Source organism: Ictalurus punctatus, chromosome 5 (genome assembly GCF_001660625.3).
Source record: "Ictalurus punctatus breed USDA103 chromosome 5, Coco_2.0, whole genome shotgun sequence".
NCBI classification, from domain to species: Eukaryota; Metazoa; Chordata; class Actinopteri; order Siluriformes; family Ictaluridae; genus Ictalurus; species Ictalurus punctatus.
In genome coordinates this window covers 8,091,221-8,107,904 of record NC_030420.2, presented here as the reverse complement: position 1 = coordinate 8,107,904, position 16,684 = coordinate 8,091,221, and the positions used below count along the sequence as shown (strand labels likewise).

General features: G+C 38.6%; 2 protein-coding genes across 3 annotated transcripts in view; both read left to right on the top strand.

Annotated features, from left to right (window-relative positions):
• Window positions 1-16,684, top strand: part of LOC108265469 (cytosolic sulfotransferase 2) — a 278,533-nt gene that overhangs the window by 238,732 nt on the left and 23,117 nt on the right. The gene's annotated exons all lie outside the window — the stretch shown is intronic.
• LOC108265625 (cytosolic sulfotransferase 3) lies at window positions 6,570-15,958 on the top strand. The gene is made up of 8 exons (XM_017468173.3): window positions 6,570-6,784; window positions 7,174-7,312; window positions 8,671-8,799; window positions 8,951-9,051; window positions 12,278-12,404; window positions 13,451-13,548; window positions 13,715-13,889; window positions 14,957-15,958. Exons 1-8 carry the CDS (start codon window positions 6,761-6,763, stop codon window positions 15,067-15,069), a joined length of 906 nt encoding a protein of 301 aa, XP_017323662.1. The 5' UTR covers window positions 6,570-6,760; the 3' UTR covers window positions 15,070-15,958.

Here is a 16,684-nt window from a genome sequence, read left to right as displayed (position 1 = left end):
TGAGATTTTGTTTTTGGCATCCACATCAGATTTTTTGGCCAGGAAAATACAGAATGCAGATTATTTGCTCGGGAAATGGCATGAAGACGTGTGGCTGGGGCTGAATTCTTTCTAGCCTAGACTGTAGATTCTTGTGAAATGCCTTCTTATATTTCAGCCCATCTCACTGGGACATCTGTAACACATCATCAGCAACTGCATGTGTATTGAACACAAACTAGGTTGTCAAAGGTTAAAACGATATCACATCTTGAGGCTTCTGTCTTTATGATTGTAATGGACATTCAGCTAGCTAGGCAAAATCTAAACGGAAGGATGAAATGTTAATTCAACACAAATGTTACAAATAGTAAAGCAGTAAAGGAATAGTAGCCCATATACACTGTATATGCTCATGTTATCACTCGTTCACTTGGAATCTAATCGGTCCATACAGGATTTCACTTAGTTTTTTGTGATTGTTGATGAAAGTGTTTTGCGAGGTCTTTCACAGTGATGCTTGTTGTTAAATGAGACCTTTTAGCTGTGCTCATGTTCGACGCACAGGAATCAAAGGGGACTTTGACTGAAAGCACGTTGTGACGATGTCACATGGCGTTTCTTCCCCCAAATCTGCAGAAAATCTGCGGTAATTCTGAAAAATATTGCAAGCCACAGCGATCATTGAGGCGTTTCCTTGATTTTGCATTCATTTCTGTGATCGCAAAATCCTGGATGGACTGTGTAATACTAATAATAAAGGCAGCTAATCGATTTTACTGTACCAAGATGCTCCCTGGCAATTTGAACTAAAATATTGTTTAAGCCGTGTGTCAAGGCAGGACTCAAAATGTCACGTTAAAAGCCTGTTATCCAATGAGCGTTAATCTTTCTTCCCAGTAAAACAGCGGGTACTTACAGTAGGCCCCAAGCAGCCATGTATTATTCTTTTTTTTCTTTATTGTTTTCTCGTGATCTCGATTTAATTTTCCTGTGTGCTGGACATCCATCGTCCCGAAGGCACTGGGGTTTTTGAATGGGTTTTTTGTTTAAAAACCTGAAATAAGGTTTGAGGTTAACACAAGCTCTAGATATGTTCACGTGTTATACTATGACATAAAATACTTCATGACTTGGATCACGAGAAAACAACAGAAAAGGAATTAATAATGCATGAACGCTTAGGGCTTCCGTACTCGAACACCTAACACATGCTAATTGATGCATGGACTGTTTGTTAGTGCTGTGTAAGGGCTTGGGGGTTTCAGTAGAGATTCTCACGCAGGCTGCTATGTCCACCGAAAAGAGTTTGAGTTTAATCAAAGAGCAGCACGAGATTGCACTGATTGATTCGCTAAAATATTAAATTCAATTATATAGACACTTTAATAAACATTTCATTGCAAATTTTAATGAAAATTTAAGGGAAGCCAGACTTCCTGTGCAGTCCTTAAACAGACAGTAGCAGTAGGGGTGATCTAAGGGCACACACAGAGATCATGCTAAGGTAAATAATCATGGTTGACATGAAGCCAAGGTTTAGATTTAGTGACGGCGAGATAAGATTTTATATAGAAGGAGCACTTGATCTCTGCTTTTAGAAGTCTTACTGTCAACATGCTAGAATGCCTTATCTTATCACAACCACATGTCAAACAAACCTTTTGTGCCATGTGAGCAAGCACCAAATTATGAATAATTATATATAATAAAGTATCTTTTAATGTGCTTTTTTAAACTGGTAGTAGAGGGAGTGTGAAGGATATAAAAAGGTCACGAAGAGCTTTATATAACAATGAAATGGTGGCAGCAATCGGAGTGTGTGCTAAAATATCAGTTGCAGTGTTTTACACAAGCTATGTTCTGCCCTGTTACACTTTCAGGTCTTTCCCCTAAACATGGTATCACAGTAAAGTGCTTATTAAGGATATTTTATGACATGAAAAAATGAGGCCTCTAATGCAGTGATAATCTTCTGTTTTGCAACTTTCCCATATCCCCAGGATTGAATTTACTTACATTAAACAGATAGCTATGCATATTCCTCATCCAGATACTAGATATGTACAGTTGTGCTCATAAATTTACACACCCTTTGCAGAATCTGCAAAATGTTAATAATTTCAACAAAAAAGAGAGATCATTAAAATTTTGAGTTTTACTGCCATGAACAAGCTATGTCACATAACAGATGTTTAGATATAGTTCACAAGACAGAATAGTAACTGAATTTACACAAATGAACCAGTTTAAACGTTTACTTATGCTTGGTTCTTAATACTGTGTGTTGTTACCTGGATGATCAACGACTGTTTTTCTGTTTTGTTCATGAGTCCCTGGTTCGTCCTGAGTAGTTAAACTGTCCATTGTTCTTCAGAACAGGTATTGCACATTATTTGGTTTTCCAGCATCTTCTGCATCTTTGACTCCATTCCAACAGTAGCTATGTGATTTTGAGATCCATCTTTTCACACTGAGGACTCGTACACAACTATTCCAAAAAAAGGTGCAAACATTCACATGATCCATTAGGAGCCAGGGGGTGTAAACTTTTGAACTTTTGAATCGGTGTAAATTGTTATTATTTCGTCTTCTGGGAATCATGTAAATATCATATGTAGCTTCTGAAGGGCAGTACTAAATGAAAAAAAAAAAAGATATTAATAAAAATAACAAATTACACCAATAATCCTGTTCAAAATGTATATCCCCCTGTCTCTTATTGTGTTACCTTCTTGAGCATCAGTGAATGTTTGCACCTTTTTAAATATTTTGTATGAATCCCTGAATTGTCTTAAGTGTGTATAGATGGATCACATCATCATATAACCCCTGTTGGAAAAGGTTCAAATATGCAGAAGATGCTGGAAAAGCACAAAAAGCACAGAATCAGGATTTTTCTGAAGAACATTGAGCATTTTAACTCTTCAGGACAAACAACTATTACAAAACATAAACACATAATCATTGATCATCCAGGTAACGACATACAGTATTAAGAATCAAGCGTATGTAAACTTTTGAACTGGTTCATTTGTGTAAATTCAGTTATTACAGTGTCTTGTGGACTAGATGTAAACATCTGTTATGTGAAATAGCTTATTGATGGCAGAACTAAATAAAAAACAAAATGCAATTTTAATGATCCCTCATTTATTTAATTATTTATTTATGCAGATTCTGCAAGGGATATATAAACATGAGCACAGCTGTATGTAGGTCTCTAGGTTCTGATTATATACAGTATTATGGCTCTGTCTCTTTTTTCTACTTGGCTTCCATTTAGGTGTTTATTTATTAATTTACAGTTAATTATTAAATGTTAATTAAAAAGGTTAATTAAATGCAGTGTCCACAATTCATTTACATTTTACAGCATCTGCCAAACACCTTTATCTAGAGCAACTTACATTTAACTCTTTTATACAACAGAGCAGTTGAGTCTTAAGGGCCTTGCTCAAGGGGCCAGCAGTGGTAGGTTGGCGGTACTCGGATTTGAACTCATGACCTTCCAATCAGGAGTCCGATCTCTTATCCACTGAGTTACCACTCGCAATTCAGCACTCAATCAATATACAGGCTTAAAAAGATGCTCAGAATGCCAGCTAGAGATCGATACACAAATATACACACCAATATCACAATCTAATGCTCACTATCAAATGGGAGATCCAAACACAAAAAAACACAAATTCAAGGCATTTGAAGGCAAGCATCATAAATAGCGGTCAAGGCAGGAACCAATAATATATATATTTGTGAGAACAGGAAGTGAGCATGAGCGTCAAAGAGGTTTCCTTAAAATTTAGGGGAGGGTACCCTCTGGTGGTGTGGCAGTGAACTGTCTCAGATGATACTATATTATTTTCTGACTAGATTTTAGCCATTCAAACTTTTTGCCATTTAAGAGCATGACTCTGAATTCCCTGCTCCATTTCAGTAAGTTTTCTTCTGTTCTGGAGTTTCCCTGTGTCTCTCATGCCAAGGATGCCACTACAATATCAACAGTCCCACCAGCCTCTGTCCCAGAATTAATGGTATTAACCTTTGAATTCACATCAATGCCTCATCTAGACTTAGAGTCCTTTTTCACAGGACTGTCTCAAGTTGTGTGTGAGTGTGAATGCCCATCTATAATGCAGGCTTAAATGGTAAATGAAATTGGGGTATCTGCTGTTAAATATGTTCAGCTCTTTACAGGAACCTTCCCGTTTGGAGCATAGTTGCGAACGGTAATTGCCATCCATTTTAATGAAAAAAATGAAAGACTCATAAATATGAGTATGAGCTTAAATAGGTGTATAAGCCTAAGTGACTAGGATTGAGGACACTAGACAGGACAAATATCCTATGTCCCCAAATAGTTATACGTTAAGATTTAAAATTGAATTTAAGCCCTAAAAGGCCATTACATTAAAAAAAAAAAAAAAAAAAAACCTGAATATATACAAATAAAAGATACTTCACATACAATAGAGCAGCCAACTGATTCATTTCTCATACACACTCTGACAGTCTGTCATGTCACTCGTCATAGCTTTTCCCTGGATTGTACAAAAAGTGTGCACTACTTGTTATACTTGTCATCTGGCAAAGTGCGCTCTAAGTAATTTACTTAATGCGTGATCTACAATGGATAAAAACAATCTGTTTATTTAATTGCTGACGGCAGAATTGTATCAACATCAAATACAAACTTTGCTAAAATTAAAACAAAATTTCAGGTGATTTATAGTCAGTGTGTGGCCCTGCTAGTACCAAGCTGAGGATACACCCAGCCCAGCACCACACCCGTGTTAAAAAGATTGTGAATATTACTAGAATAGCTTAAGTGGGATTTAATTTTTACCTTTGGTCATAACCTTTGGTCACAGATTTACTTGCCAAACCAGCTTTACTTATCTCAATGCCAATATATTCGGCAAGTCAGTGCTTGTTCTGTTCAGAATTATACTCAGTCAGACCTTCAATTCCAGCCTTTTCTCCAGTCTCTCTACACTCAATACTGTTTCTTTGCTTCTGATCATGTGTCAGTCTCAGTCCATTCCCTTATGTCCCTTTCCCTTCTCCTTGCCCAATATTTACGTATTCTTGTTCTTTACAGTACAAAGATGCCCTTTACAAAAAAACAAAAAACTAGCTTTGTGTATGTTTGATACTGTCAACATAAATTAACACTGGATGTGGTAAAATAAGACTAGGATATGAAATGGTTATTTCTAAAGCCAATCCAATTTATTGCTTTTCTTTTTTCCCCTCCATTCTTGTCTCAGGTAAAGTTGGAGAATCACTTCTGTTCAAAATGAGCATTTTGATGAACACAGTACAAGCAGAAAATAAAGAACACAACTTTACATTTCTGAATTTATTTATTTATTTATTTTAAACAAAGCAACACTGTTTTTATTACTTCTTAGTTGCTATATGTATAAATCTTTTAAAAGCCCCCAGTCTTTCAAAGATAACAACGCTTCAACATAAGGTTTCATTTTCCCCATCAACATCAGATTATTTGCAGTCAACAAACGTCTTAATGGTTATTTTGGACTTTTGTGGAACCAAATGCAACAGCACGAGCAATGTTTGTAAGAAAAATGGTATGAAGAAGCAAGGCTGGGGGATGATTTCTTTCCAGCCCACACTGTAAATTCAGGCAGACTTTAACGTGATAGTGAACATCAGGTCAGGTGATTACACAAAGTGAAATGCCTGCTAGATTTGATCTTCATTTGGGCCAATATATTTCAGACAGCTTCTTGATGCTTCCATGCTCCTCATCAGTAGTGACTGCGAAATACATGTGAAATAAAATCACAGGTGTAATGAACACGAACAAGTTTGATTGAAGGATTACCCCCCCCCCCCCAAAAAAAAAAAAAGTAACTAAAAGTAGGTACACTAAGAACACATTGGCCAATCAAAGTAGAATTAGGTAAGGAGATAACAGAGATAAGAGATAACAGAGCCGTAAGATTTGTGTTTAATGCTTGGTATGTGGAGGAATTGCTGCATGAATCCAGTCAGACATTACAAACCCATTGCTCAACCCAGTTTCATTGTTGAGCTGTTGAATTATATTAGATTTTAGCCTTGCATCTATTATCACCTCCAGCTATCACTGCCAAAAGAAGCTCTGTCTTTAAACAAATTCCCCATTAACAACATTTAAAACAGCTTAAGAAAAAGAGTTGTTCAGCCATCATATAAAGCACAGGAGTTGTGTTGTGTAATAAGTGACAAATTAACTTGGCCAGAGTGACAACTTAACAGTGGCCAGATTCTTGCTAGTAATGCAAATATTCCTAAACACCTAATGCTGTTTTAAAAATCTGCGTACTACTGAATGACACAGCATTAGTCTGCAATTGTGTTGTGTGATTCATGTTTATTAATCTAATGCTTTTTGATTACTATATATACATAATTTCTAAATATTTTACTTAATAGCATGAGATTGTTTCAACAGTATTTACACTTGCACTAGAATAAGAACACACTAGGGGTCAGAGACTACATGGTAGTGCGTGTGTATGTGTATGCTCTGGATTGCTTGAGATTGTTCAAATCATACAGTGCACTATACATAAGTGTCTGTGATGGCAGTAAAAAGACCGGAAAAGGGAAGGACTTTGGGTGGTTATATAATCCAGTGCTAGAACGAGAGAGAGAGAAAAAAAGAAGTCAGCTGTGATAAGTAGCATGACGGAAGTGTGTCCAGGTCAAAAGTTTTGAGGGAAAGAAACTGAGTGACAAAGACAAAATTGCAATTTCTTATTTCATCATGGAAGGATCTGATGTTTCTTTGGTGAGTCAGCTACAAATATTTGTGAAAGTTGTTGGGAAATCTACTTTCCCTTTCAAGCTAAGTGTGTCATGTGGCAATCCAAGGCTTACAAAAAGCAACACACTTGCTTTGGTAAATGTTTTATGAAAGCATTTTGGAAAGGGTACAATGGCTCCAGATTTGGTTGATGCATGAACTAGTTATCATTAGTAAATTTGAATTTATATAACAAACTAGTTATAATTAATGAAAAGTGGGCTAGCAAACTTACATCAGTATTTCTGTGTGAATTTAATGCACTGCTGTTTTAACAGAACTACAATAAAGCTTTAAATAGAAAAATAACCTCTGTTAGATTAAGTTATGGTTAGGTTCTTTGCCAAAGTTCACAATAATGTTCGACACTGCAGATGACGTCGACCAGCAGACCAGAACTGTTTGACTTTGAAGGCATCTCTATGGTGCATTACTTTACTGATGACTGGGAAAATGTTCAAAACTTCCAGGCAAGACCAGATGACATCCTCATTGCTACTTACCCCAAAGCAGGTATTCTGTATATTTTGAAGCAATTTGACCAATAATGTTCATATGAGTAATTCTGAATGAAAGTTATGGGGCACAAAATATATTTATTTAATCAACTTACTCATTTGCTTATCGACTGGATAATGTGTGTTGCGTTAACTACACTAGTACTTGAAAGTTTGTGAACCCTTTAGAATTTTCTATATTTCTTCATAAATATGACCTAAAACATCATCAGAGTCCTAAAAGTAGATCAAGAAAACCCAGTTTAACAAATGAGACAAAAATATTATACATGGTCATTTATTTATTGAGGAACATGTTCCAGTATTACATATATTTGATTGAACCTTTGGTTTCAGTATCTGGTGATAAACATCCATGGTAACTGTTGATCAGTCCTGCACATCGGCTTGGAGGAATTGCTCAAATTCCTCAGTACAGAACAGCTTCAATTCTGGGATGTTCTTGGGTTTCCTCACATTATTGCTTGTTTCTGGTCTTTCCACAACATTTCTTCTGGATTAAGGTCAGGACTTTGACTTGGCCATTTAAAAACATTAACTATATTCTTCTTTAATCATTCTTTGGTAGAATTACTTGTGTGCTTAGGGTCGTTGTCTTGCTGTATGCCCCACTTTCTCTTGAGATTCAGTTCATGGACAGATGTCCTGATATCTTCCTTTAGAATTTGTTGGTATAATTCAGAATTCATTGTTCCATCAATGATGGCAAGTCATCATGGCCCAGATGCAACTAATCAGGCTCACAACATTGATACGACCACTAGCATGTTTCACAAATGGGATAAGGTTTTAATTCTGGAATGCAACATTTTTCTTTAAATAAAATAGTGAATCCAAGAAGCATTGTCATGGTCTATTCCATGGTTCAAAGGACAGGCAGACAGGAACATCCATCCAGGATCCCAATGACAGGAAACAGATGAGGGTCAAAATCAAGAATTATAACTAGTAGCAGAAAACAACATTCAGTCTTAACGGGACAAATATCAGAATAAGATTTTATACCGTTCTGGTTTTGTGTTTTGTCGTGAACAAACAAGGGCTATACACAGAACATGTGCACTCATTTGAGGAACAAACAATGGCAGGGGTGAAGACAGGAGCAAAGATACAAAACCAAGGCACAAAACAAACAAAAAAAACCTGGCGAATGAATGAAAAGCACAAGCAGCATTGCATTGCACATTGAGAGGGGACTTCAGGACATTCTGCTTTGAGTAAAGTATTTTTGCATGTGTATGAGCTGAGCTAACATTTTACACAAGTGTAGGCCTACAGTGACTGTAAACCTCTGATTCCAGTTGGTCGTAACGACACCAGGTTTTTACTTTCTCTCCAATTCTCTTCCACCAGGCACCACCTGGGTTTCCTACATCTTAGACCTTATTTATTTTGGCAATACAGCACCAGAGCGTCAGACCTCAATACCCATCTACTTGCGAGTGCCTTTCCTTGAGGCGGTTATTCCTAAGATAGCTACAGGTCAGTAGCCATGCTCATTCCAGTACAACACACATATGATTCATGAGGGAATCACCAGCTTCATCCTAAGCTTCACAATTATATGTATTGAAACCACTTGTGCATAGATCTTAAACATTTCGATTTAATGCTGCTTTTCTTCTTTGTATAGGGGTTGAACTAGTAAATAATTTATCCACCACACCACGACTCATCAAAACTCATTTACCTGTTCAGCTGGTGCCCAAGTCCTTCTGGGAACAGAACTGCAAGGTATAGTATTTGGGACCTCTCAGCTTTTCAGTTCTGGTCTTTAATTGTATGGTATTTTTAATCATCAAACATAGGGATGGTGTAACAAGAGAGATTCTGGAGAGGGGTTCAGCTCCATGTGCTGGAGGTTTTAATACAATCCAAAACAAAGTCCTAGAACAGGAGTCAGGAGGTCAAAACACAGATACTCTACAATAACAACCAGGCAAATCCAAAGAGTAGTCTAAGAACACAGCAAGTGTCAAACTCAGGAATAGCAAACAGAAAACAATGGCATAGAACGTCTGGGTTACGCATGTAACCCTGTTCCCTGAGAAGGGAATGAGACGTTGCGCTTAGCATAACAGTATGGGAGCGCCCTTGCGCGCGTGACCAGTATCTGCAGCTTGTGTAAAACCATGGCTCTGCTTATAGGTCTGCCATGATCAGGTGACGTGGCAATTAAGCACGTCGCATGATATATATCACACCTGTGAACCACGCCACCAGCCTCTATTATCTGAAGCGAAGTCGCAATTCACAGGCCTGCCCTGGTATTACAAAGCTACGCAATGTCTCGTTCCCTTCTCAGGGAACAGGGTTACATGCATAAACCAGACAGTCCCTTTCAAAGGGAATTTTGACGTTGCGCTTAGCATAACAGTATGGGAACGAGAATACCCACTCCGTCATACCGAGGGTAAGGCCTGTTCAAAGAGACCCAAGCCTGCGGGTCACTGCAAGACACTCGAGCCCAGGGTGGAATGAATATCCAGGCTGTAATAACGAATGAATATGTGTGGTGTAGACCATCCTGCAGCAGTACACACATCCTGTAAGGATACCCCTTTGGACAAAGCCTTCGAGGAGGCGACCGCCCTAGTGGAATGAGGCCTTATGCCCAGAGGCGTGGCGAAACCGCGTGCCTCGTAAGCCATAGAGATTGCTTCCACTATCCAATTAGAGCTTTGACACAGCATCACCTCTACTGTCGCCGCCAAAGCAGACCAGCAGCTGCTCCGACTTACGCCACTGGCCGGAACGGTGGACATAAGTACAGAGAGCCCTTACTGGACACAGCAGGTGCATCCTCTCTTTTTCCAGTGTGAGGAATGGAGGAGGGCAGAAAGTCTGCAACACCACAGGGTGGGCAGCCGATGTAGACACTTTAGGAATATAATCCGGCGTAGGATACAGGAAGGCCTTGGCTAATCCAGGGGCAAAGAGTTACCTTTAGAGTCAGAAGCTTCTCAGAGGCTGACTCTAAGGGCTCAAATGGGGCCCCTGACAGACCTTCCAAAACCACAGAAAGGTCCCATGAAAGTATAGGCGGCCTGCAGATGGGCCTCAGCCGCCTGACACCATGCATGAACCTCGAAGGTAGAGGATGTTGCCCCACAGAGGCTTCATCAACAGCGGTGTGGCTGGCCAAAATGGCGGCCACGTAAACCCTGATTGGAGAAGGAGCCAACCCTGCTGAGAAACGTTCTTGTAAGATCTCCAGGACTATAGCTATTGCGCAGTTCACTGGGTCTAGCTGACGTTCCTCACACCACAAGACAAAAAGCCGCCACTTGAGCGCATACAATTTCCTTGTGGATGGTGCTGTAGCACTTAACATGGTCTCTACAACCTCAGTTGTGAGACCAGAATCTATGAGCTGGTGCCCCTCAGTTTCCATAGTTTCCATAGTACCTACAGTTTCCATAGTTCTGGCCGAGAATGAAAATCAGCTGGCTTGAGACAGTAGAGCCCTGCAGATGCAAATCTCCCTAGGAGTACCGTTGAGCAGGGAAATTATCTGCGAGAACCATATTCGAGCCGGCTAATAAGGTGCTACTAGCAGCAGATGTAGACAGTCTTGGCGAACTCTCGCTAGAACTTGTGGAAGCAGAGCGATCGGGGTAAAAGCATATAGACGTGACCTCGGCCACGTGTGCACCGTGGCGTCCAGTCCCAGTGGTGCGGGAGGAGTGAGGGCGAACCACAGCGGGCAGTGTGTTGTCTCCTCGGAGGCGAACACATCCACATCCACTTGTCTGAACCTCCGCCATATGGACTCCACCACTTGTGGATGGCGCCTCCAACCCCCGGGCCTCAGCCCCTGCCTCGAAAGGGTGTCTTCCCCTACATTCCGGCTGCCCGGAATGTACATTGCACTCACTGACAAGAACTTTCCCTCTGCCCAGAGAAGGATTAGTTGACCCCTGCCTGAATAGGGGGCGTGAACGTAACCCTCCCATACTGTTATGCTAAGCGCAACATCGAAGTTCCCTTTGAAAGGGAACTTTTTCAATATAAATATTGGCAAGACTTTGCAATGTGACTGTGTATGTATGAGTCATTATAACATGCTTCATTTGACTAGAAGATGTAACTCATTATTCCACAACTCCAGACAATAAAAAAAACAAAGAAAACACCCCCTCAACTTGAAATTCCTACTCAAGAACTCAGGATGGTTTCCAAAGCCATGTACTCTGACTTCAACAAGTGATGTCAAATCAACGTGTCTGAGCACTACATCTGCAGTAAACAAAGCAGCCCTTCTTATGCTGTATTTGAGGCATAGTTGCAACTTGCAATTCCCCACCTATAATTGGTAAAACCACAGAAAATGTCCCCTCAACCTGAAATTTCAACTTGCAAATTACCACGAATGCAGCAATAGTCGACTAAGTCAAGAGAAGACTGTCCCCAGTTAATGCAGCAAAAGTTGAATACAGCATAGTCCATAAACAGGAAATTACTGGGAAACAGGAAGAGTGTGAGACAGTTCAATACTTAAGAGGGGGCCCTCTACTAGCAAGGAGGTGTCATGACTTAAGATCTGTAGGAAATAAAATACTAATAATGTCCACATCACCACCATAATAGAAATGCTGAATGCACTTGATGATTGTGGAACACAACTCTTATGAATAAACAGATGTCTCCATGTGTTCAAGCTTTAAACAACTTTCAAAGGATTATGAGGTTCCCACTTAAACAATGTTGCTTCTTCAATAAAAACTGTATTACACATTTAAATTGATGCTCTGTTCTGTAGAGTTAGATTCTGAGTAATGCTTATGTCTGAAATACAGTCAGAAGATTTTCCCTTAAGACTAGTACAATAATATAATAATATATAATAAGTATAATAATATGTTAACTAAAAAAAGTTGGCAATATTCAGCACATATACAGTATATTCCTCTTTGTATACTGTATTTCAGCTTTTCAGTGTCAGTGTGTGTCTCTCCAGGTTGTCTATGTAGCTCGTAATGCCAAAGACAATGCTGTGTCATACTTCCACTTTGAGCGCATGAATCACCTACAACCTGATCCAGGAGACTGGAACAATTATCTACAGATGTTCATGGATGGAAAGAGTGAGTAACAATTACTATATCAAATGAACTCACTGGAGGAGGGGCTTAGTGGCACAAATATTAATTATGAGCAGGGGTTGAAAAAGTACTTAGAGATGATACTTAAGTGACGGTATGGATGTTTGACATTCTTGTATTCAGCCAAAAAATAATGTACTCAAGAAAATAGCACACAAAAAAGTTGCTACTTAAGTTTTAAAAGTAAATGTTTAACTGGTCAAATTAGATGAATGTCAAGTGCAGTGGATTATATACACTACATAGCCAAAAGTATGTGGACACCTGACCATAACCCATATGAAGGTCTTCCACAGACTGTTGCCACAAAGTTGGAAACACACAATTGTCTATAGCATTTCTTCACTGGAGCCTCAGCATGACAATGCAACTGTACACAAAGCAAGCTCCATAAAGACATAGTTTAACAAGGTTGGTGTAGAAGAACTCAAGTGGCCTGCACAAAACCCTGATCTCGAACCCACTTAACACCTTTGGGATGAATTGGAATGCCAACTGCACTTCATGCCCTCTCACCGAACATCAGTTCACAGCCTCTTGAGCTCTTGTGGCTGAATAGGCAAATCCCCACAGCCACCTTCCAAAATCTAATAGACATCCTACAAATGGTTTTGTAATGGGATATTCAGTACTCAGGTGTCCACATTCTTTTGGCCATATAGTGTATTTTCAGATGCATAAGAATAGCTATAGTGCTAACTGCATTGTGTAGCCTGAAGGTCATGGCTTGTAATGATTTGGAACTATTCTATATATGTTTGTGTTTTCTACATTGATGAACTTGATTGGATGCTTTAAATTGAAATGATTGGCTGCTTAAATGAGCCCATTCAACTGATGTGTTACACACAGTCACTGGCTTTTTTTTCATGAAATGTAATTAAGTAACATTACAAGTATTCAAGATTTCAACAATACTCAGAAATAAATGCACCAAAATAATAATAGTAATGAAATACAATTACTCTAGTAATTTCCACCCCTGATTATCCATGTATACATGTAATTCTTTTTATATGACCTTGTAGAGGTGTTTGGACCTTGGTATGATCATGTGACTGGCTACTGGGAGAAGAAGCAGACATACTCTAATCTTCACTACATGTTCTTTGAAGATATGGTGGAGGTACACAATGTAGAATAATTTTGAACACTGTAGAAATTGTGAATAATTGTTAATGATACCTGTTACAGTGTACAATTTACTGTTTTTTTTTTTCTTCATGAGGCTTATTATTGTGGGTCCAGAATTTTGAGCTTTGATCATCCGAATGTGTTTCTTTCTTATCTAGAACACTGATCGTGAGGTGGAGCGTCTTTCTTCTTTCCTCGGTTTATCTACACCAAAAGAAGAGAGAGAGAAGATTACAAAAAATACCCACTTTGATGCCATGAAGCAAAACAAGATGACCAACTACTCCACAATCCCAGTGATGAATTTTTCAATCTCACCGTTTATGCGCAAAGGTCAATATACTTTAAATCCTTACGAGCCATTAACACTGGTATATGTTTACTTCCTGCACAAAAATGGCAAGGAATGACTGCTGCAGCATTGTCCCAACTAAAACATCTAAGTTATCAGAATGGGGTTTTTTTGTATGTAACATTTCTAGAAACTTTGTGTAATACAACTCTAAACCTTCTAAATCTTCGCCGAGCCCCACACGAATTTATGGAGATACTAGAGATCCAGATCCTTTCTGCCTCTGGATGGAGCTCAAATCTTCTTTAATTCCAGACTGCTGGGACTACGGCTGCTCTTAACATCATAGAGACTTCATATAAATCCATAATGAACTTTTTCACAATATCTGTTGTTACCCAGATGAGGATGGGTTCCCTTCTGAGTCGGGTTCCTCTCAAGGTTTCTTCCTCTTAAAACATCTTAGGGAGTTTTTCCTTGCCACCGTCGCCACTCAGTGGCTTGCTCAGTTGGGATAAATTCACACCTTTAATATCTATATACCATGTTGATATTTCTGTAAAGCTGCTTTGAGACAATGTCTATTGTAAAAAGCGCTATACAAATAAAATTGAATTGAATTGAATTGAATTGAATTAAACCCCACTTTGAGGACCAATCTGAGTTGTTCTGCACATTATATTTGTAACATTTCTGCAAGCTGATGTTTTCACAAATGTTTGCTTGAACCCACTTTTTTGATTCATTTTTAATATTGATGTACTTGTTGTATATATGGCATACACTGAAGTCCACTACTGATGTTGGACTACTGATTAGAAGGTTGTGAGTTCAAATCCCAGCCCTGCCAAGCTGTCACTGCTGGGCCCTTGAGCAAGGCCCTTAACCCTCAACTGCTCAGTTGTATAAATGAGATAAAAGTAAGTTGCTCTGGATAAGGGCATCTGCCAAATGCCATAAAAAATGTAATATTCTGTCTAATATATACTATATTGGGGCTGATCAAAACTTGAATAAGATATTCAAGTGAAAACCTCACTAAGTGTTGTTAATAGGATGATAAACGTTGCTCAAATGATTTGTATTTTCTTTCTGAAATTTCCTCCAGGTAAAGTCGGTGACTGGAAGAATCACTTCACCGTGGCCCAGAATGAGCAGTTTGACAAACACTACAAAGAGAGGATGAAGAACCCAACTTTAAAGTTCCGCACAGAGATTTAGGACATCATGAGACCTGAGAATTGTAATTTACATGGTGAAAAATTTCAAACACAGATTTAGGACATCCTGAGACCTTATAATTCTTAGAATTTTGCATGTACAAATATCCCTCAATGATCATTTTGCCTACATGTAAGCTGTAAACAGTACAAACTATATAAGGAATAATCTGAACAATTCAAATATGTTATTATTTATATAGTAACAACTTACACAGCTTTTGTATAGCAGAAGCTCCACATAAAGGGATTAGAAAATGTCTGAATGTTGAAATGGTGTTTTTTTATGTGAGGAGATGTTTATTTAACACAGAGTCTCCAGTGTCAACATTTGTAATAGTCAGAGGTAAAGCTCTTTAAGTTTCACGACATTATTATCTCTGTTAGCGTTGGGAAAACGCTGTGGTATAAGAGGAATAAGACACTTTGGGACATCCTGCTATAGGAAAAAAAATTCATTTTGGGCTTTTTTTTTTATTTGGCTGCATCACAACACCCCATCATTGATTATTTTTCTACAACATGTCCCCTTGTGTTTTATTCTTGACATCATTTACATTGTTTACCACAAAATCTAGAAATTCTTAGTTTTGAAATGCCTACAGAGCATTTCTGTGGCAGTTGCCGTTACATAAAAGCATCTGCCGAGATACATTTTGGCTGTATATAACTATGGACCTGTGAATCGATTGCTGCAAATTAAATACCACATGGATTGATTTAATGAATTGGCAAGTCTTTAAAAATGAAAAACATGCTTGTTGTGCCAGTGTAAAATGCTACTTTTATACTCTACTATCACCTTGACATTGAGTGTGACATGCTACAAACTGTAGCTTCTCTCTTCTTCTCTAAGCAATAAAGTAAACAAACTAATAAATTAAAACAAACTTTGTGCTTTTGTGGTCATTTTGTGCTCGCAGGGGAGCCTGGTGCCTATCCCACGGAACACGGGGCATGAGGCAGTGGACACCCTGGATGGGGGGCCAAGCCATCGCGCGCACACACACTCACACATACACACACACTATGGACAATTTTTTGAATTGTAAATGTTGAGTGGTCTGACTCAATACAGGTTGGAGTAACGTGTATTAGAACTCAAGATTAGACAGATTAGACAGATAGATGGATGGGTAGATAGATAGGAACATAGATAAGCAGAAGGAAATTATGTAATAACACTGCAGATGTAACAACGCTGATTTTTCCCCAAATTTATTTATTTATTTTTTACATTTAATTTTAAGTAATAAATATCAGGAAGCATACCCATTCACACTTCAGTTCAATGCTAATAAGAGAGACAAAGCCTCAGCTGGGTGAAAACACCGTGTACTGCCTTCAAAGGAAGAAGTACAGCAAGACTATTTACAAATGCAGGACTTGTGATGTGTTCCTGTGTACTATAGTGGACCATCTTTGTTTCACTGAGTGGGAATGATGTCAAGGACAGTCAAGTTCAATGATGTGCACACTGACTCTTAATGTTTTCACTTCTGTTCATGTTTTGCATATATTCGTTAATATTTTGCATTTCCTTATTTGTTGTAAATAGTTATTTTTGCCTCCTAAAATCAAATTCCACATCCATGTCATAGGAGGTGGAACCAGCA

Excerpts from the sequence above, each read along its gene's own strand:
- LOC108265625 (XM_017468173.3), top strand. The coding sequence starts at position 6,761 with ATGGAAGGATCTGATGTTTCTTTG. Across the intron at positions 13,549-13,714 it reads TCTTTGAAGATATGGTGGAG|AACACTGATCGTGAGGTGGA; the intron begins GTACACAATGTA and ends TTTCTTATCTAG. Across the intron at positions 13,890-14,956 it reads CTCACCGTTTATGCGCAAAG|GTAAAGTCGGTGACTGGAAG; the intron begins GTCAATATACTT and ends AATTTCCTCCAG.